The following is a 22997-nucleotide window of genomic DNA, read 5'->3' as shown; positions in this document are numbered from 1 at the left end:
TATCGTTGCCTACCCATATTGAGGTTGTTGTTCCCTATTTAAATTCAAAGAATTGTTGCCTACTCAAATTCAGATAGTTGTTGCCTACCAAAATTTAGGTAATTTTTGCTACATAAATTCAAGTTGTTGTTGTCTATCCATATTCAAACAGTTGTTTGATAATTTTTAGGTTGTTTTTGACTAATTTTCTTAGGATATTGTTGTATGAAAGTTTTTGGACTGCTTTGCTTCATAGTATCATAATAATAAAATTTTGATCTTTTTCTTAAAAGAGATTTTGACCTCGTCTTTTTTACACAGACATGATCTTCAATTTGATATTGATAATATCAAAGATACCAATAACCTTGAAAATAATAATTGATTTTAAGCTAATTTCTCAAGAGCTTATTGCCTAACCATATCGAAATTGTTGTTTTCCTTAAGCTATTGTTGCCTACCCATATTGAGGTTGTTGTTCCCTATTTAAATTCAAAGAGTTGTTGCCTACTCAAAGTCAGATAGTTGTTGCCTACCAAAATTTAGGTAATTTTTTCTACATAAATTCAAGTTGTTGTTGTCTATCCATATTCAAACAGTTGTTTGATCATTTTTAGGTTGTTTTTGACTAATTTTCTTAGGATATTGTTGTATGAAAGTTTTTGGACTGCTTTGCTTCATAGTATCATAATAATAAAATTTTGATCTTTTTCTTGAAAGAGATTTTGACCTCGTTGTCTTTTTTACACAGACATGATCTTCAATTTGATATTGATGATACCAAAGATACTAATAACATTGAAAATAATAATTGATTTAAAGTCGATTCTAAATCAAAATTTCAATCCGCTAAAATTTCTTTTTGTCCTTCTTAAGAAACGCTTGGCAAAATTAATAAATATCACCTTTCTTTTAGCTCTAGCTCCTCTTCCAAGCAAAATATACCTCTTTCAAGTGAGAAAATATTTACCGGACTCCAAAAACATTTCCACACCTGCTCGCTCGACTAGACTTACTTAGCGAGATAATATATATATAAAAAATTTTACCCCTCCGCCTTCATTTCTATTTTACGCTCTAGGGTTTTGTCGTTTATATTTTACACAAAAATGAAGCTTTAAAACAAAAATTGGAAAGAAAGAAAGCCCTAAATTTAAGTAAAACAAAGTAGTTCATAAATTATTGAAAAAATTTATTTATAAATTGCAATAATAAATGATTTAACAACGTCTCAAATTTTTCTCTTGTGTTGTGCTGGATGAACACTCAAATACGATCACCTAAAATTTTCATTTTATTTTCAACTAATATGCCCGTAATTCCTGAAAAATAAGCCATGTCTTCTACTACAACTCATAATACTGAAAACCTACCTGGATAGTTTTACCGAGTGAAATTCGAGTGGCCTCAATCTCAACCTTATCGCCCAGGAATGCAGGGCTGATGTGATTGACTGTTAGTTGGACGCCGGCAACTTGCTGGAAGCCGGAGGCCATATAAGCTCCGGCGCTGGCCACACCCTCCGCCACAAAAGCGGCCACGCCTCCGTGCATCCGCTTGAACGGCTTCGATCATTCACATTCAAATCCAAAATCAACAACTCACATCCGCTTATGTTCTTGTATGATCACAGGATCAGCAACATACCTGGCACCAGGATTCGCTCACGGTGAGGCGGCCCGTGATCTTCTCCGGCGAGAAATGGATGTACTCGAAACCTAAAGCGTGGAGGGGCCGATCGAGCTCCGCTGTTAGGGCCGCCGGAGTTTGTTTTTCATGGGGATTTGAGGGAGTTCCGGCCATCCTATAGCTACCAGATGTTTCTTTGTACGAAATTGGGGGAATGGGGTTTTGAAATGGGAATCAATTAGGAGGTCAGCTCTTGCATTTTGAATTCTTCGGCAGAAAAAGCCGCATAGGCAAAGAATAATATACGGGTGGTTGAATAAATCTATAGAAAATATTATGCGGTCATGCCTTGTCTTTTAAAAAAAAATATATATTGATTTATTTTATTTTTTTTATTAATGTATGCTGACATAAAAAAAAAATTATAACATTAATTTCTTGGTAATTTTGATTGATGTGTCATAAACAAATATTTTAACATGAGGCTTGAATCTCAAAACATTTTAAGTTCAAAATTCAACTTCAAGATCGCTTGTTTTGATTTTAGTAAGTTTATAGTCAAATTAGACGTCTTAACGTGACAAACCTGATGACCTTAAAAGTGATCCAATTTAAATTAAAATTAACCTCAATCGAATACTTAAGAACTTTGATGCAACAATTAGAAGATCATATAATTTTAAAATTAGGCATGCTTATAGATAAATCAAGTGAGATCATTCAATTCTCATGTCATTAAGTCACTTAAATGTTAAAAAAACTTTTTATGATGAAGAGAATAAATATGGACAATCTTATGAATTATTTCAAGGGAATTATCAAATTTACCAAATATCCATCTTAAAAATGATAAATAGACCTTCATTCAACATGAGGAAGGAGGGGAGGTAATAAGAATAGTGAGCTAACTACTAAGACTTAACTCTTAAAGCCCTGAAGGCTTTCACCGACCTCTAGAATTTATGATTGACTAGTAGAGTTTATTCTTGACCACCACTGTCATGTGCTATAGCGAAATACATCTATTATAACCACCAACTACAACTATTATTGCATCCAACTATATTATATGTAGCCAAGTATATTTATTATAATCTACAACTACAACTATTGTTAACACCAACTACTGCTTCTGTTCCAATTAAAATTATCATAGTCCCACCACGAATGGTGAAGTCAAACAAAAACAACTATAATCAAAATACCTTAATGCAATGATATTTATTGAGTTATTACAAACCAGTTTTGATTTCAAAATCATCTTGTAATACAATATTCCCTAATTTAAGTGAGACTGAACCTCTACACTTTTGATTACATAGTGAATTATTTTAGCTGGGCCAAGCCTTGTGATTTTTTTCTATTATATGATTTTTCTACGTAAAAATCTTGAGCACTTTTCTCATAGGGTTTCATTTATTCTTGTGTGCACTGGTTCTTTATGCAATGCTAAGCATTAAATTATCACTCTATCGTTCTAAACTTTCTAACACACAAAAATTTTGACACAGTCAGTGGGAACCACTGTCCCACCTTTATTATAGCCATTAAGTATAACATTCATAACAACAAATCTGACCACTCCAACACCCGCTATTCTAGTGTATGATCTTGAAGTCAGAATGTTAGACCTCTACATATGTTTTTCCAGATAGACACTACTCAACTAATGAAGGAGCCTTTTCTTACCCTTAGAAGTCCATGTTTGCATAATGGAGGAATCTCAAAATAAGATTTTTTAGCTTTTACGCAAGACTCGACAACCAACATCAATGCCAATTAGCGAAGCTTAGTTACTTTCAGATCAATCTCTGATTAATGATGCCTAGCTAGAGAACACTGTTCCAACACCCCTCCTTATACTGGTGCACCTCCTCAATTTGGTCAAGAAGATGACATCCTTATTACTGCTAGTTCCACACACCATCTTCCTCATCGGCCTCCAAATTAGCTTGCACTATCACTTCAACTAAATCAAGCCAACATAAGAAAGAAATGAAAGGCTATTTTGGTAGGGACATTTGAGCCGCTTTACATAAAATAATTAGGCTCATTTAGATCAATAAATATCACACCACTAGGGGACAACAAATTCAAAGGTGACAAAAAAAGTTATCAAATATCTTTCTTTATTGTGACTGTAAACATATTTCTAGAAAAACACATGGTCTAACTCAACCTACAACCTAGTCTCATGAAGCACAAAATATTTCTAGAACCTCATTTCAAGCTTAAGGGTGTCAAATTAAACTCTTCCACATATGTTAAAGTCAATAAAAATGCTCCAAATAACAACCTAGGATATGTAAAAAATTCTTAGTGACTTACAATTGACCTCATTCATACGTGTTAATGTCATCTAGCCACACTCCGACCAAAACCTTGAATAGGTTAAAAATCCTTGGTGCATTACATTTAACCTCTTCTTCAATTTAAAGCCATCAAGAAAATGCTTTAACAAATAATCTAGGATATGCTTAAGATCCTTAGTGGATTTCGTACAACCTCGTCAATACAGCTTAATGCCATTGAGTAATGTTTTGACTAAAAACCTATGATAAGTTTAACATTCTTGATGGATTATATTCAATCTCATACACAAAGATTAACATTATTAAGTGATGCTCTTAGCAATAAACTAGGATAAGTCTAACAACTTTTAAGGATTTTTCATAGCATCTTATATACAAATGACCTTAAGTAGGTCAAACATCCTTAGTAAATTCCACATAGCTTATTATATATAAATAACCTCAAATATGTCAACAATATTTAATGAATTTCTCATGATATCTTAGATACATATTAATGATGTATAAATGACCTCCAAAAAGTCAAAATTCCTTGGTAGATTTCTCATGGAATCTTGTATGTAAATGATCTTAAATAGGTTAAACATTGTTGATATCACATTTTTTAGGACCTCTTTCTCTCTAAATAGAATCCTAGGATTTAGCCTTAGGTTTTCTTGTGAACTTCTTTGATGACTAGAGATGGAACTCTCCCATGTAGGACTTCTAACGAATCCTACATTCACTTAAGGTTTCCTGACATTAAGCACAAATCCTTGACCCTTAGTTGAGATGATTGAGGGTCTAGCCCAGTGGTAGCCCAAGTTGAATCCTTGAAGTAGGGGATGCCCTAGATTTCCCATGAAGCTCAAAATCCCTAAGGGATTCTCATTGACCTAGGAAAAACCTATCAAACAAAAGGCTAGGCCTAGGCCAATGAGGGGTTCTTATCACATTACCCTAACATACCCTGAAAGTCGCATGACACCTAAATTCAAGCCAAAAGGTGAAGGGGTGATTCACCAAAGTCAATCCTCGGTCTCACATGAAGCTATCCCAACACCAATTAACCTTAAAATTGACATGAATCCTAAATACATCAACTCTGACATAAGAATTTGAAATCAACAAGGGTCACCAAAGTTCAATTGAGAGCAAGTCAACTTGAGTCAATTATTGAACAATTGAGCCCATTTAAATAAAACCTAACTTGATTCATAGTGAAGACCTAAACCACTTGGGAATCAAAATTATATTAGGGAGACAACCTTCATAATTAACTTACATATTTAATTGGGCTAATTATAAAGGCCCATTAAACCTAATTTTTTGCCATAAATCTAAAGACATTTAGGCTAGGCATGATCATAAAACTCCAAGACATCATGAAGGAGCCCATGACCCATGTTCCATGGCTCATTACACATGGGTCAACCACAACCCACCATGACACACACAACCAACCATGATAATACAACTTAAATAAAAGTTAATTAAAAAAAAAATTAGGCATAAAACAAGCACAAAAGGACAAATGTGCACTATTCACCAAGGGGGACTACCACATGACACCTAGGTCCAAACCACCCAAATAACTTCATGGGTGGGTCAAACTAGACCATTGCTGAGCCCAACCACCTCACCAAAAGCTTCTCCAATCCTCTCATGACTTCGTCTGCTTCCTCCACCACCATAGCATCTCACCTTGACCAAGACATAAAAAATGGAAAAAGCTCTTGTTCCACTAGAAAAGCTCCTGTAATTCTTTTGCTCATTCTCTGAGGAGCCACCAGCGTCTCCCAAGCAGACTAGAGCTTCCCGCCATGGCCTCTCATGGCTATTTAAGAAGGCAACCCGAAAGCTCCACACACACACTGAAGTCCCTAGCCAACCAGCTGTTGACCTCACTTTTGGTTGAGGTCTATTGAAAGCTCCACACACACACCGAAGTCCCTAGCCAACCACCAAAGCTCCTTTTTTCTTAACACAGAAAACACTCCCCAGACCAGAGCGGCTCATCTCCACCACCACACAACCCTAATTTCACCATTGCAGACCAGAGCGGCTCATCTCCACCATCTTTAAGCCATCTCCACCACCACACAACCCTAATTTCACCATTGAAACCCAGGGTGTTTTTATGGCATTAACATCAACTTCGTCAAAACCTCAATCTAACTCTCCCACTAGTTTCACAAGGCCCTAAAACATGACCCCCAATAAAAATCCACTCTTCCCGCACTCCCTAACCTACTTCAACACCAGCCTATGCACCATTTGGTCGAGCTCATATCTAAGACCAATTCAGAGCAAATTGAAGCAAGGACGAGCTTCTTAGCATTAAGATGATCTTCTCTTTCAAGCCCAATCAAGGTCTCACCACTTGGAATAAGGTAAGAGTTCAAATTCCTTATAATGGCTCTCAGTTGAACAATACATACCCACTTAACCATATAGATAGGTTCGTCTCCCTTAGATGAAGCAATAAGATCAACCCCATGCAATTTGGTTGTGTGCAGAGCGAGATCATAAAATTTGATTACGGATGGTTCTCGGTCTTTTGTCCTATAGGGACAATGAATAGACGTCGTCTATTTTGAGTATTCAAAACAGACGGTGAACATCAACTCGAATAGTAGAACCACGAAGGGGGAGCGCATGCGATCGTAGGCCACATCAGTACTCGCGTGTAAAGTGTAACTAGTAGCGGAGCATCACGCGAGAGTTTGACGCATAGCGAAGCTAGCAAGGTGCTGACTGGTTTAAATAAGAAATTCTGATTTTCCAAATTATTAAATTCAAAAAAATTCTAACAAACTTTAAAAATTCATAACTTAATAAAGAAAGTAATAAAAATAAAATAAAAATACCCTTCAACTCAGTGAATAGAGGAAAAAAAGTAAAATGAAAAATAAATTAATTAAATAATATTTAATTTTTAATTAATTAAATGTCTCTGGTATTTTATTATAAAAAATTAAATGTAAAAAAAATAAGTTTTTAGAAAATATTTCCTATGTCAATCGGGATATCCCTAAACTTTTTCAAGGTCAGAGAAGCCTCCTAAAGTATAATTTTCTACCAAAGAAATAATTATTTTGAAAAAAAATATTATAAAAAATGAAATAAAAATTAGAAAAATATAATTCAATATGGAAATTTAAGAAAAAAATTTTGGATAGTAACCCTAAGCATTGAAATGGTTGTTTTCACCTCTAAAAATTTAAAAACAAAATTAGAATATTGGGGGTAAATATGTAAAATGGTAGATTTTGCATTTTAACCCAAGTTGTCTCCTAAATCTAAGTTAAACATAAAAATTGACTTAGAAAACCTTAGGATCGTGTTCCAATGAAAATAATGAGTCAATTAAAGAAGGCTAACTTCATAATTATCTCTATAATTATGAAATTGCCTTAACAAACTTTGAATTTAATTTAGGTCTAACACAAATTATGCGTAACCTGATCAAATTTAATTTAGGCCCAACCTAATTTAAACCTAGCCCAAAATCCAACCTAAAACCTAACTTAGGTCGAACTCAAACATCGACTTAACTCTGGAAAAACTTTAAATTCAATTTAAGTCTAGCCTAAATTAGATTTAACTCAATTAAGTCTAATCTATCTCTAACCTAAATTGGACCTAACTTAACTAAAATCTCAATTTCAACCTAGGTCCAAACTAACCTAAACTTAGTTCAACTCAACTCAACAAACAATACTTATTCAACTAAATTTTAAACTTGGTCTAACTTAGGCTTAGACCTAACTCAACTCAATCCTAAGCTCAACTCAAGTCTTACCTAACATACTTGGTTCAATCAAATTTCAAGCTTAAGCTTAACTCAAATCTAACCTAATCTAGACTCAGTTTAACTCAAGTGACTTCAAGCTTAACTTAAGGCTAGCCTAGTCTAGATCTAGTTCAAACTAAAGCTCAGCTCTGAATTCAATGCAGGTCTAACCTAACTTAAAACTAAGTTAATTAAGACCTATTGTAGGTGTGAACAAAATTGGATCTAACTTAAACCAACTCTAGGTCAACCCTACCTAACTTAGGTTTATCCAAATCAATTTAAACCAACCATGGGTCAACTGACCTAACTTGCGTTCACCCAAATCAACTAGAATCACTCCTGGGTCAACCCGACTTAAGTCGGGTTAACCCAAATCAACTTAAATCAAACTAGGTCAGCCCGACCTAACTTGGGTTAACCCAAATTAACTTAAACCAACTTAGCACTGGGTTAACCACACCTAAATCTGGTTAAACTAAATCAACATAAATCAACCCTAGGTCAACCTGACCTAACTCAGGTTCACCTAAATAAACTCGAATAAATCCCGGGTCAATCTGACCCAACTCGGGTGAACCCAAATCAACTTAAATCAAACTAGATCAACCTGATCTAACTCGGGAACACAAGTTAACTTAAACCAACTTTGGGCCAACCCCTCGGGTTAACCAAAATCAACCTAGGGTTAACCTGACCTAACTCAGGCTAACCTAAAACAAGGTTTTCAAGCCAATGCTCAACTCGTGCAGAAAATATCACCTTTTGATGATTTGGTAATACAAATGGGTAACCAATAATAGAGTCATGTTGTAGCCATTAAGAACATTGAACATCAATTAGGGAAGCTATTGAATGCTGCAAATAATAGACCCTTAAATATACTCCTAAGCAACACTGAGGTGAACACCAAAGAAAAAAAAGTTGAGAAAGCCTTAGTTGCGAGGAAAAGAAGTGGAAAATGTTAGAAGAAAACCCTAGGAGAGAAGACTCAGTAGACTTAGACTCTTCCCTAGGCGGTGAACCAGGGATTTAGGAGAATGGGTAGAGGACCTGCCTCACCCATTAGGGTTGACCCTGAAGAAATGCTGCCACCATCTCATCCTCAAAGATTGAAAAAACAAAAAGTGGATAAAAACTCTCTAGGTTCTTAGAAGTGTTCAAATAGTTGACCATTAACATACCTTTTGCTGAAACACTAGAAAAGTTACCTAACTATGCCAAGTTCATGAAGGATATCTTGACTAAGAAAAAAAGATTAGGGCATTTTGAGACTGTGACATTGACCGAGGAATGTAGTGCCACCTTGTAAAATAAGTTACCTTAAAAGATGAAGGACATAAGGAGCCTTACTATTCCATGTTCCTTAGGAGAAAAGTTTGTAGAAAGAGTCCTTTGTGACTTAGGAGCAAGTATCAACTTGATGTCATTATCCATATTCAGGAGACTTGAGCTAGGAAAAGCCCAGACAACCAATTTGACCTTACAGTTAGCAAACCAATCCTTAGCCTACTCTTTGAGAATCATTGAGGACGAGTTCATGAAGGTGGAAACAATTATATTCCCTGCCAATTTTGTGGTACTCGACATGAAGAAGATAAGAAGATACCCTTGATAATTGGTCGACCCTTTCTAGCTATTGGTAGGGCCATGATTGATGTAAATGAGGGGAAAATGACTATGAGAGTGAATGATAAACAAGCTATCTTTGATATCATGAAGTTAATGAGCTTTTCCCATGATTTTAGTGAGGACCATTATCATAGGAAATACATGGAGGACCATGTAGTTGATGAAAAATTTGTGGATAAGTTCGAAGAAAATCCAAGTAGAGCAAGAAGAGATTGAGGATGACGACTAGAAACATGGGGGGGTCTATTCTACAATCAGAAGAGAACCTTAGGACATTTAGGGAAATATTTGAACTCTTAGACACCACGACCAATGCCAAGCCCCTTGTGCCATCCATTGAGACAACCTCTAAGCTGTAACTAAAAACCTTTCTCACAAATAACATGGTTTGATTCACTTTGGAATATTTTTATAAAATTTATGTTATGAGGATTATTCTATAAGATATCTTTATATCTATCCTTTTTGTTAGCCTTCTTAATAATCGTCTAACTTTGTCATTCCTTCCTCCCTCTTCATTTAGATGGAGGCTGTTTTGAGAAAGCAATTTGAGGAGGTGAATATATTAAGGTCATTACATGTTTCATATACACAAATAACAAAAAAAGGGTTGAACAAGGTGATTAATAGATTTTCCTTATTGACTTTATTAGTGCACTTCAAAATTTTTCTTAAAATTTTTTTAGATCAACCAAGATGAATGCCTAAAATTTTCATGACTATGAGATTCAACCATACAATTTGATACCTTTTTATTGCCTTCAACTACCCTTTGATCGTGAAAGTTTTAACTACCTCAAGAAGAAACTTAGCAATCATATGCAAATATATTTCTATGATTTTTAGCTCCATTTTTTTATTTTATTATAAAATTTTCTTCATGTTGGGAACACTTATCTTGTATTTACTCTTAATATCGTTACTTTTATTGGAAGAGCTTTCATTATAAAAAGAAGAATTTGATAGATTCAATCCAAGACTTAAATATGTGCTATATCTCCTCTTCTACTAATGGGAGATGGAGAATTTTCTTCTTCTTCCATTTCAATAAAACAAAGACAAATATGAACTTATAGAATCTGAAAACTTATTATTTATATATATTGGTAAGAAAAAAATACCATGTTTTAAACTTATTTGATTGAAAAAAAAAAATGAAAAAACTCAGTCAATGTCACCTATAGAGTTCTTATAATTTCACCTAAAGAATGTACGATACAATGAACATATAAGTGTGTGAAAGTGTCGGCACTATTTTTGGTGTGGGGTTTGCTGATACAATGAACATATAAGTGTGTGAAAGTTAATTAAATATGTATTACTTGCATTAGAAAAGTTAGAAACATAATGCCCTTTATTTAATTAAACAGTATATTGATATAAGGGTTCTTATACTAGAATAAGGAAGATAATAATAAAGAAAGGCACAAAAAATAAAAATAACCTTAATAATGAGTTTATATTATAATAATAATGACTATAATTCCTAAAACAAATATTAGATACATGTTCTAATATATTATAAGACAATGATGGCAACAATTCCGATAACTATAATAATGCGAATAAAAATTAAAAGACTATTTAAATACTTAAATTATTTAATATTGAGAATATATGAAACATAATAAATTTCTTTTGAATGGAAATCAAGTCATGAATATCTAACCAAATTTTTTTTGTTCAATTTGTAAAGTAGAAAGATGGCATTTATGACTTTATTCTTGGTAGGTCTGATATTTGCCATCCTAATATGAAACACATACAAAATATTTTGTGATACTGAGTAATAATAAGTTGAGAGATTTACTTATAAGTTACCAAAATCTTTCTTAATTACAAAATTAACACTCAAGTTGTAAAATGAATGATAAAATTTATGTACTTTATGCTACAATAAAATCATTTATTATTTAAAGAAGGCAAAGAATGCAAATTTGATTTTTATTGTGATATGTAAGATTTGAATGATATTATTATAACAAAAAACTATAGTATTAATTTGCATTGAAATGGTTGCAAATAAAAACCCCAATATAAAAATGAAATGGATTCACTAAACAAAGTTTGCTTCTCACCATATAATCATGATGAATTAGGTTGATCTTCATGAATGAAGTGATTCAGAATTGACCAAATTTTTATAAGTTATTTTACCATAAAAGCCTTTAGATTTTAGCTTTTTAGCTTAAAAATATAAATATTAGATTATTTTTAAAAATGTCCCACTATTACATATTCCTTCCAAATTAAGCTTTTATTGTATTGGGCTTGGGTTAAGCTATGTTCTCCAAAAAAAACTCTTTGCTTAAGAAGACTAGATAGAAATGAATGAGAGACTCTACTGATAATTTAGCTATGTTTTGGGCGAGGTTTCTAGAAAGGTCTTATAGAAAGTAATTATAGAAGATATGTGGCTTACATTAGAGTATTTATAGAGCCAAAAGAATCTCTAATAAAGCTAATGAATTGTATAGACTTTATTTTCTTTTCATGCTGGAAGATTTATTGATTAAATCATATTTGCATAAGTTTAATTCAATCACTTAAGGCTTAAGATATATTGATGTGATTGCTAATGATGAGACCCAAGCATTAATATTATTGTGCTATTTATTATCTTTTATAAGCATTATCAAGATAGTATGTTTTGTACCTATGATACTAAAAAGCTTAAAGAATATAAAACAAATCTTTTTTTTTATTTCAAAAATGATGATTTTTAATTAAAGGATGTGATGACCAATTGAAGCCGTTACAAATTGTAGCCAAATTTCCCACCATTGATTTCATTAGAATAGTGAAATTGACCTTTTATATATAGAGGAATGTTGTTGCCCTCAATCTTATAATTGTTTTTATTATTATACAATTTCCTAATATTGAAGACAATGCAAAACTCAAATGTGTAAAACAATTTACATATCTCGGGTCTATCGTTCAAAGCGAAGAGTAAAATTCAATTTGGATGGTTGAAGTGGAGAAATGCATTGAGTTTATTGTTGGCTTGTAAAAGAGAAGCATACAATAAATAAAATAAAAATAAAAAAAAAATACATAGTGCATAAGATCTAGAATAAGAACTTAAGTGCAAAATTTAGAGAAAATATAAATTTGAAAATGACAATGCATGATAATTTTGTCACTCCATAACATTCTATCAGCAATTTGAAAAGGTTGAGGTCATCTGCCAGCTCTTATTATCTTCAGCTTTTTTATGCTAGATAAGAAAAGCCTGCAATGAAATTAATAAAATTAATTCGAAATAAATAGGAAATAAATTAAAACAAATTGAAAAAAATAATTTATTTTGAAAAAAAAAATTAATAAAAATAAAGGAAGCTTACTTCCATGGAACATCTCCAACCGTCGTCCAATCTCCCTCTGTATCTTCATAAATGAGTATATTTGATGTCGGTGAAGAGATTCGGCTCTTATAAGGATCTATATTTTTTCAAAATAATAAATAAATAAATAAATAAATAAATTAGAGGAATGCTTGTACATACATACCACCCAATTTCTATGTAATTACATATCTTACATTTATGCTTTACTTTTTTATATTTATACCACTATTTTTGTTGAAATATAAACTTGATTTTAGTTCTTTAAATAAAGCCCAATAAGTGCCTAATTCTAGAATATGTGGTGGGTATGAAATTATTGTGTCGTAGGTGTGGTAAGTGTGGTAGGTGTGAAATTATTTATAACTATTAGATTAAAATTGTAGTGACACAATCCTAGCCATTAATTTGGAGGTGTCACTAGTATAAATAAGGGGTGAAGTCTATGAGTTTGTATCAAGCCAAGTAAATGTGATAAATAGAAGTGAAACTTCTTCCATAAATTTTTAACCTTTGTCAAATCCTAAAAGCTTATCCATTCTAACAATTTTAACTTATAAAAAGTGAAGTATATCTAGTCATCTGTAGATAAGCTGACAAATATGTAAAAAAAACGTCAAGTTTTTGTGTTAGATACCTAAAAACATAGAAATTTAGTGGCGTGTATATGTAAATCTTTCTTAAATTTATAGCCTAGATTTGTGAATTTTTAATCCATTCCAACAACTTTAACTTATAAAAAGTGAAGTATATCTATTCACCTATCGTTAAGCTGACAAATATGTAAAAAAAAGTTAATTTTCGTGTTAGATACCTAAAAACATAGAAATTTTGTGGCGTGTATATGTAAATATTTCTTAAATTTATAGCCTAGATTTGTGAATTTTTAACTTACTTATTTTTATATAATTATGTGTGTAATACTTAATATACTTACATATGATGGTGGTGTTGAACATTTGTTCAATTGTTGTTAATAGACTCTGATATCCATCTTGAGTTAATAAATCTAAATTCCTTCCAAATGAAGTTCCATCCATATAAACCTTCACAAATAAGCTTTGGGCATTTTGTCTTGGCTTTTTGCTCCTATTAAAGCGAAGAACAAAAATCAGTGAAGCAAAGAAATTAATATCTAAATATTCTAATTTGTATGTTAGACAAATATATAAAATTAATAGATTTTTAAATAAATGCAGCAATTGTGAAATAAATAAATAAATAAATAAATGAATAAATAAATGAATAAATGGTGATTTATTTTAACAAATTTGATTTAATGAGATTATTATTTAATTCACAACCTCATTAAAATATGTGAAAGAAACAATGGATGAAGAAGAGTTTATGAAATTATAATTTTATTATATTTTAAATTTGGAAAATATAAATACACCAATCACCTTGTTTAAAATAATGAAATTAGTTAAACATTGTAAACATGAAGAATGTAATATAGTACTTGTGCATTTGCCCAACTTGTACTTGATAATAGTGAATGATTCTAGTCTTGAGCTTGATTAACTTATTGAGTTTGAGCTCGAGTTTGAACTTAACTCTACGAGCACGAGCCGATCAGGAGCCAAGTTGTTTATTGAAAAATAACATAATAATAATATTAATTCAAGCTAATGTTATGCTAAAATGAAAACTAGAATAATAATTATGAGACAAATTGTAAGAAATCATTTTATATAAAATATTAAATATAAGATATATATTTTTACTTATTTTTAAGAGTATAGAGATAAAATCTTGAAATTTAATATGTTTTTATTGTGTTTTATATTAATATATATATTTTTAAGACGAGCCCGCTCATAAGTAAACGAGTTGAGTCAAGCTTGGCTTGAATTTGACTTGTTAGCTTATGAAGCTTAGCTTCAAGCTGATCCTGAACCGGCTGACCAGTTTGTCCGGTTCATTTACAACCATACCTGGCAAATCACGCACATATTTATGATATCAACTTTCATCAATGAATTTGCAGCTAAGAATAACATTAAAAATTACAGAAAAATATAAAATGTTGCAAATAATTCATATCATGCCTGTCATTGCAAGAGCTTCCCTCAAATGAAGAATCAGATAGATTCAACTTCATATGCAGCTCTGTGTTTAAAGGCCTGCTTCTTTTTCCCTTGGAAGATGAAGCCGAAATAGTAGCTTGGTTGCTTTGTGTGGAAGCAGTAGAATCTTCTTCTCCTTCTTCCATATCAATAAACAGAGACAGATATGAACTTATAGAAGCTGAAATCTTGAGGTTTTTTTTTTTTATTAAATGAATAAATAGTTAAAATAAGAGTGCTTATATATAGGAAATAGGAGAAAATAATAAAGGAAAGCACGCAAATAAAAATACTCTTAATAATGATGGTATATTACAATAATAATACAAATGAAATTTTACTATAGATATTAAGCTAATGTTCTAATATTTATATGACAATGAATCGTTGTAATAACTCTGATGATTTGAATAAAAATTATAAGACTCGGTATGTTGGAAGGTTTATGGAGGTAGAACAATGAATGATCATCTTAGTGTTGCACTAAAACACATCACACGCTCGAAAAATTAAAGAGAAGTATGGATAGGAGGAGAAAACTTGATTTTTACGTGAAAAATCCTGAAAAAGGGTGTATAAACCATGGGGCCTAACCTAGTTAAAATAATCCACTTTCATTGGTTAGTACACCGGTTCACTCTTCTTCGGAATTAAAAAAGTTGGAGTTACAAATATGATCGTTATAAATGTACAACAACAATTCATTGATAATATACTTAGTTTGGATGTCGTTCTCGGTGATAGCAAGCTGCAAGGGCCGTTATCGACTACTATGAAAGTAGTAGTTAATCATGAAAGTTGTGGGTGGTGGGTGTAATGGCGACTTGCCGTATGGGCTGCAGTTGAAAGACATGGTAGTGGTTGGTCATGTGAGTCTTAGACAGTTGCTTTAGGAACGTTGGTTGGCCATAAAGTTCTTAGTAGGAAGCTGCAAGAGCCGTGAGTCACGTAAGCCTAAGCTGGTTACATATGCTGTAGTGGTGAACTGGGATAAGGTTCATAGGCCGCAGGTGCCGGAGTCCGGATCTGTATGAGCTGTGAGCCATGTATGACGTAATTGTGAGCTATGATGATGTTCGTAGGATGCAAGGATCGGAGTCAGGAGATGCCAACCACGTAGGCTATAATGATGAATTATAATGATGTCTATAGGCTGCAGAGGCCAGATTCAGGAGTTGTAAGCCATGTAGGTCATGGTTGGTTATGTTGGTCAAAGTCGTGACCTATAAATATGTATGTAGGGCATCATGACCAAAGTTGGGAACTCCGTGAGCTATGGACCACGTAGGCCGTAGTTGGTCACGTAGACTGTAATGGTGGTTTGTAAGGAAAGAGTATTGGCAGTCTGGTGAAAGTCACCATCTTTGTGGTTACACTGTCTTGGATAAGTGTCATTGCACTTTATGTGGGGTGCATTGGTATACTGTAATCGCGGTGTGTCATTGCACTGTATTCTGGGTGAATTGTTACACCATCTTCTAGAGGTGTTATTGCACCTTATGTGAGATGTACTGTTATATCATCATCTGGGAGTGTTTTTGCGCCGTATTTAGGATGCATTGTTACACCTTCTTTAGGAGGCTTCAATGCACCGTATGTGGGGTGCATAGTTACACTATAATCGGAGTGTGTTGTTGCACCATATTCAGAATACAGAGCAACACCATCTTCAGGATGCGTCATTACAACATATATAGTGTATGTTGTTATATCGTTGTCGTGGTGTGTCATTTTACCATATTAGATGTGCATTGTTACATTGTTTTCAAAAGACTTTGTTGCACCATATGTGGGGTGCATTGTTACACCGTCATCGGGGTGCGTCATTGCACCATGTTCGGGATGAATTGTTATGTCGTCTTTAGAAGGCGTCGTTCCTTCATACGGGAGTACATTGTTCTGCATGATGCATGCCTCATTACTCTGCAATGTATGCCAGGGTTCTGCAGTGCACATCATGTTTCTGCTAGGAGTTTTGTTGCAACGATTCATGGGTAGTTGACAGTGGTCAATGGTGCCCGAGGGCCGGTGGTCAACATTGGTCGGCGACTGCAGGAGAGGGAGGTATTTGCCAGATTTGCGATGTCAAAGCGATGCTAGACTTTAACTCCTCCGAAATTCACTCTTCTTCTAGTCCACGGTTTTCCCTCTCTCAAGAGGACGTTGGATCCTATTTATATAGTATGAGAGATGCCTCTCCTCAAATAAAAAAAGAATTCAGCCACTATGTCGGATGACCTGGAGAGATTCCTTTAGTTGGATGACATTTAGAGAACATTTGAGTGCCTTAATGATATCCTAATTGAGCAGTCCCAGGCTGATTAGATTCGCCTCGCAGATACACTCCATTTGACAATAAGCTTGTCAAATTTGGAATTTGTTTGACATTCCAATTATGCACTAAAAACATCTAGAATTATTTTAACAGTTTGATTTGGGCCGCATTTGACTTTGATTGGACCAATTTTGGTATCATTGGGTCTGTCTTGTCGAGCCGGTCAGTTTGACTGTATATATATTAAAATCAAAGTTCTAGATGATTTATAATCAATGTTTGAACTTTTCATGCCAAAATTATTTTAAGATTCATGTTATATCTTGACATTTTATGACGGATGATGAAAATTTATTGATTGCATATTAAGACAACAACAACAATAACAATAACAATAACAACAACAAAACCTTTATCACACTAAGTGAGGTCGACTACATGAATTGTTTTCTCCATTGCATCTAATTTAGTGTCATACTTTCATTTAAATCTAATAAATTAAGATCATTTTTTATACAATAAGCCCAAGTCTTCCAAGGTCCATCTCTGCTAATCTTAACATAAGTCAATACTAAAACATTTGCTCTTCTAATCAAATCATAAGATGTCGACGTTTAATGTGACCAAACCATTTAAGACCACTCTATCTAATTTTGTCTGTCACTGGAGCTACACTAACCCTACCACAGATATATTCATTTCACATTTTATCTTCAGGTCTAAAGCCACTCGTCCTCCTAATCATTCTCATCTGGACAACACTTAATTTAGTTTTATGCTTCCCTTTTAATGGCCAACAATCACCAACATAGAGCATTGAAATTCTCACTACCAACTTATAAAAATTTCCTTTCAGTCTAAGTAGTAATTTTCCATCGCACAATAGGTCTAAAGCATTCCTCCACTTCAACCAACCGAGTTGAATTCTACTAATAACATCCCCATCAATTTTGCCATCACTGTGAATAATAGACCCGAGATATCTACAACGTTCACACCTTCTAATAATTTGATCACCCTTAGTTACATTTCTATCACTAGAGCCACTACTATTAAAATTAAATTATTTAAATTACATTCCATATATTCAATTTTAATTCTACTCAAACAAAGGCCTTTAGACTCCAAGGTAGACTTCCATAATTTAGGTTTTTCCTGAGGTGTTTCTCTCGTTTTATCCACAAGAAGGATATCATCAGCAAAAAGCATACACAAAGAAGGATATTACCAGCAAAAAGCATACATCAACAAAAAGCATACACCAAGGATAACATCATGATTAAAGGGTAATCATGATGTTAACCACTTAAGACCCCCATTAGGCTAGGCCCATAAGATTGATTTAGTGTTTTAAATAGATATGATGGGAATTTGGGCCATGATGTAAAATTTTGTTTCTACATTCTTACACTTAGCTTCCTAATTTTCATTTGAGGGATTTTAATGGCAAAAGTTGTCATTTTAGGGTTTTAGTTCACTGTCCTAAATTTTCTTGTTATTTTCATTACAATTTGCATTTTTCTTATTATATTTCAATTTTTATAATTATTTTTAAAAATAATTATATTTTTGGTAAAAAAAATTGTCATTTCAATGTTAGGGAGGTCCCCTAATCTTATGAAATTCTTGAAATGTTCACAAAGGCAGAGGGAAATATTCCTCAAAATTTCAAAATTTTCTCCCTTATATTTAATTTTTTTATACGTAAAACACTCTCTGGAGTATTTAATTAACTAAAAATTAAATATAAATTAATAATTTTCAATTTTGTTTTCATTATGTTGTCCCCTGTTCCCTGAGTATAGAGGTATTTATATTTTATTTTTGTTATTTTTCTACATTAAGTTATGTATTTTAAAGTTTTTAGGCATTTTCAAGATTTAATTAATTAAAAAAAACCTGAATTTCCCACTTAACCCAGTCAACGCCGCATCATCCTCGACGTCGTCGAAAGCCCACTTGTCCTCCACTGATTGGTCACGCTTTCCATGTAGATGTCGCACTATCCCATGGTTCGGTACTCCTCCCCTCTGTCGTTTCGTGGTCTGGCTCGATCTCCATTGTTTGTTTCTAATATACAGAAATGGATGACATCGGTTCATCATCCCCATGAGATAAAGAACCGAGAATTGTTCATGTTCAAATCTTAATATCTCACTTGATTCTCAACCAAATCGCTCGAGGTTTGTTCCAACACCTTCATTTTATCAAGGTAAAGCTATCTATGTAGCTAAGTGAAGGTGCATTATAAAAATTTTTCACAAAAGGACAAACCATGGGCCATTTTCATAAAATTAAACCCAAACCTTATCTCAAGAAGTGAGGCCTCAATTAGGCTTGACAGAAATGGTCACCTTGAGATTGTGTAGCTCTCCTTTACTTCAATTTAGACTGAATTTTGCTCTAACTATGAGCTAGACCAAATTGTGCCATAGTTTTGTGTTGGAATAGGTTAAAGGCCATAGGAAAGCTTAATTTTGATTAGGAAGGATGTTTTGAGGTCTTGCAAAGCTTTTGGGAAGGTTGGTTTTGGGTTTTGAGAAGGTTAACGTCGGGGTCGAAAATGTTCCTGCATTTCATTGATGAAAGTAAGGTTTGTTGGTGGAGGGAATGACTTGAGGATTGTGTGGATCAATTGTCTTGGTTAGTGGGGAGGTTTTCTCTTTTTAGGGAGAAGATTTGGGAGGCTACCTAAGGAGCTTTGAGGTGTCCCATACCTCTCGGGTTAGGGCTATTTATAGCCATGAGAGCTCATGAGATGAGCTTGGCCGGCATAAAGAAGCTCAGACAGCTCCTCAAAGCATGTGGAGAGAATTTTCAAATGCTTTTGTCAGGGAAACCAATGCTTTCTCAAATTTCCATGTATTGGCCATGACAGTGCCAATGGTAGTAAAGGTTGCTTGGAGGAGAGTTTGGCTGATTGGGGAGACCTTTTAATGGGTGGTTAAGACCAGATTTGGTGTAGTCTTGACTCACCAAGGGCTGGTCAAAGAGGCCCTTGACCTTGGTGCCAAGTGTGAAGTGGAATTACTAAGTGAGTCAAATTTGTCTTTTAGTTCTTGGGTTTTATTCAAAAATAATTTAATGTAACCATGTGCCATGATGGGTTGGGTTTATGTCATGAGTGAACTATGAAGGATGGGCTATAGGCTTGATGAGCCATGAGAAAGATGGGCCATGTGCTTTGGATTTTGAATTATGGCTAACCCATTGTGCTTGAGCTTAACCCAAAGGCTTAAGCCTAATATGCCTCTCATAATTTACCTAATTATGCAGTCAGGTGAATTATGGGGGTTGTCCCCATGATGCCAATTTTGTCCACCAAGTGGTTTGAAGTTTTGACCACTTTGGGTGGGGTTCAATTGTATGGAAATGGGGCCAATCAGTAAATAATTGATCAAAATTGGGTTAGAACCAATTTGATTTGACCACCTATAGTGCCATTATATCTTAGGGTCAAAGTGGTGTGTTGGAATTTCAAATTTTTTAGGGATAACTGGGTGTAGGTAGACCCCTCTCCCGTTGACCATTTTAGAATCATAGTGGTTCCTAGCTTATGGAAGGGTACCTAGAATTTTGGAATTCCAAGTGACCCAGAGCATGTCTTACCAAAAAGCGGTCAGCTTAGGTCTCTCATCAAGCCAAAAACCTAAATCAACCCAATTAGGGTTTGGGGGTTTGAGCTTGTCCTGATATGACCCATAGGAACATAACCCTGATCTAGGGATTATGAGCAGGTGAGTCGGTGAACCCTCACAAAATTGAGTTCAACAATACCATGCACATTGATGTGAGGTACCACTTTGTTTGAGACTTGATTGATGACAAAAATGTTAAAAGATAGGTACAAAGGAAAATCTAACGAACGTGCTCAAAATGGGACATACCATTTCATAAATTCAAATGATGTAGGAGTTTGGTAAACATCCGTGTTCATGATTGATTGTCCATTCAAACATTTTGAAGAACAACTTGAGGCTTAATCTCTTACATAAGCAACCATCTTATTGCATTTATTTTTGCATTGGAGCTCATGTTGGCCCTGTCCCCATATCTGGAGTAAGAGATGAGGTGAGATTGTTATGCAAAGTGTTAAATCTAGTTGTTGTATATTATGAAGTGTAAATATTTGAAATATTGATATTAGATTATCGAATTAGATGGGAACTAACTACAAGATTTCTTTTACATAGAGAAGCTTGCTATTAGGTAAAATAATTTTAGAAGATCTTATTAAAAGATTTATTCTATATTAAAATAGTTACCAATTTGTATGCTCTAATCATCTCTTATTTATAGAATTGTGTATGGATTTATAACCCTATTTTAGCTATTTTTTCGTCTCTTCCCATCATCGCGGACATAGGTGGATTTTGTGTAGAACCACGTAAATTACACAATGATAGATTGTTTGCTTATTATGTGATTTATTTTCCCATTATTTTGCACAACATAAAGATCATACTTTATTATTAAATTCCTTCAATTTTCTTATAAACTGTAAGCTCTCGTGGGATATAATGTTATAACAAAAAATGTTACAAGTAATTAAAACCTTGTCATGCCTCTTCCATCGCTATTCATATATATATATATATAGTATATTCATGTCAGTTGTAAGGCCCTTATGGTCTGGGGTTCGATTCCCCCCATGTGTAAATTGTTGTACTCGAATTTTTTGAGCTTGAGGGATGACCAGAACTCATATAATAGCCTCCGACCATTCTCTCTCTCTCTCTCTCTCTCTCTCTCTCTCTCTCTCTCTCTCTCTCTCTCTCTCTCTCTCTCTCTCTCTCTCTCTCTCTCTCTCTCACACACACACACACACACACACACAATGTAAGAGAAATATGCATAATTGAAAAATATACGTGCTTGAGAAATATGCTTGGATAGGAATTTGAAGCCTTCGTATGCTTTTGCTTTGAATATTTCCTTGGAGAAGGCAATATTCTATTGGTACAATCGCGGGGTTTTGGCTCATCTTCATGTAATTTGGCTGCTGGAACCAAACCCACACTGTCAAGAAAACATCAAACATCTTCAATTGTTGGCCCCGATGGAAGGGTACTCCTAGCACTAGCCAAAAGTTCTCCTCCTTGACGTGCTAGGACTATTGATCAACATAGCTATACTGTTGACATGGCTAGCGTCCTTCTAGTTATCTCCATCATTTGCTCTTTAAGTTCATTGATATATTGGGTAACGAATTCTCATCGCTCAATCCATGTTAATCATGATCTCTCAACGGCTTTATTTCTCTCTTTTTGTGACTCCTATTTATATTTGTGGCACAATTTATGCCGACCACGAATTTTCAGTGTGTTGAATTCAATTTTGTTTGTGAATCACAACCAAAGAGCAAAGTGTGTGGAAGAAGAGAGCGTGGGAGAGAGATATATAATATCTAGTTATCTTCTTAGTCACATCATCATTAAAGTCAAGACCTTCCGATATAAAGGTGAGTTATTATGGGAATGAACAGGGTTCCAACACATTTAAAGATTTGATCTAGAATTGTGGAATCTAGTTAGGTCTGGGATCAATTACATTAATCCATCCATTTCTATAGAGGGCAGTTTCTGAATAAAATTAAGTATCATTCATCATAATGAAATATCTAGTTATCTTCTTAGTCACATCATCATTAAAGTCAAGACCTTCCTAAAGATCTCCTCCTTAAAGTTGAATGGCTATTTGGCGGATGACTTGAGAACTCTGCACTTGATATTCACACCCTCTATATTATCATTTTGTCGTTCACACTCGAACCCTTAGTTTCAGCCATTAACACTTGAACATCAGTACTCAGTCAATATTCGCCCGAGTTTGGTGAGACTGGCTTGGTCACCTTCATCATCCTTGTTTAGGCTCGCTCCCTTAGCAGCCTTAGATTGTAGGAAAATTCCATTTAAGTCATTTCCCGCTCTTGCTAGTCTATGAAGCTGTTTTTGGTTTTACTATATATATATATATATA

General features: G+C 33.9%; 2 protein-coding genes across 2 annotated transcripts in view; both read right to left on the bottom strand.

Annotated features, from left to right (window-relative positions):
* LOC110038785 (1,4-dihydroxy-2-naphthoyl-CoA thioesterase 1-like) overlaps positions 1-1902 on the bottom strand; it is a 10430-nt gene extending 8528 nt beyond the window's left edge. Inside the window, exons 1-2 of the mRNA XM_020743690.1 lie at positions 1627-1902; positions 1353-1544 (exon numbers count right to left, since the gene is read on the bottom strand). Of these exons, the coding sequence (XP_020599349.1) occupies positions 1353-1544; positions 1627-1782 (348 nt within the window). The 5' untranslated portion in view covers positions 1783-1902. The remainder of the gene's footprint in view (positions 1-1352; positions 1545-1626) is intronic.
* Positions 1903-12510: 10608 nt separating this feature from the next.
* LOC110023809 (auxin-responsive protein IAA30-like) lies at positions 12511-14889 on the bottom strand. The gene is made up of 4 exons (XM_020723412.1): positions 14726-14889; positions 13612-13763; positions 12675-12771; positions 12511-12562 (listed from the first exon to the last, which is right to left on the bottom strand). The coding sequence occupies exons 1-4, from the start codon at positions 14887-14889 to the stop codon at positions 12511-12513; spliced, it is 465 nt and encodes a 154-aa protein (XP_020579071.1).
* Positions 14890-22997: the final 8108 nt, after the last annotated feature.

The sequence above is a fragment of the Phalaenopsis equestris genome, unplaced genomic scaffold, assembly GCF_001263595.1.
Source record: "Phalaenopsis equestris unplaced genomic scaffold, ASM126359v1 Scaffold000002, whole genome shotgun sequence".
In the NCBI taxonomy this organism is placed as follows: Eukaryota; Viridiplantae; Streptophyta; class Magnoliopsida; order Asparagales; family Orchidaceae; genus Phalaenopsis; species Phalaenopsis equestris.
Note: the sequence above shows the minus strand (reverse complement) of the source record. Positions and strands in the feature narration are given on the sequence as shown.

What these genes read in the sequence shown, in the direction of transcription:
- LOC110023809 (XM_020723412.1), bottom strand. Translation starts at nt 14,889, where the DNA reads ATGGAAGAAGGAGAAGAAGATTCTACTGCTTCCACACAAAGCAACCAA. An exon ending in GTTCAACACCACCATCATAT is followed by an intron (nt 12,772 to 13,611) that starts GTAAGTATATTA and finishes GAAAAAATATAG; the next exon opens with ATCCTTATAAGAGCCGAATC. An exon ending in GTTGGAGATGTTCCATGGAA is followed by an intron (nt 12,563 to 12,674) that starts GTAAGCTTCCTT and finishes ATTTCATTGCAG; the next exon opens with GCTTTTCTTATCTAGCATAA.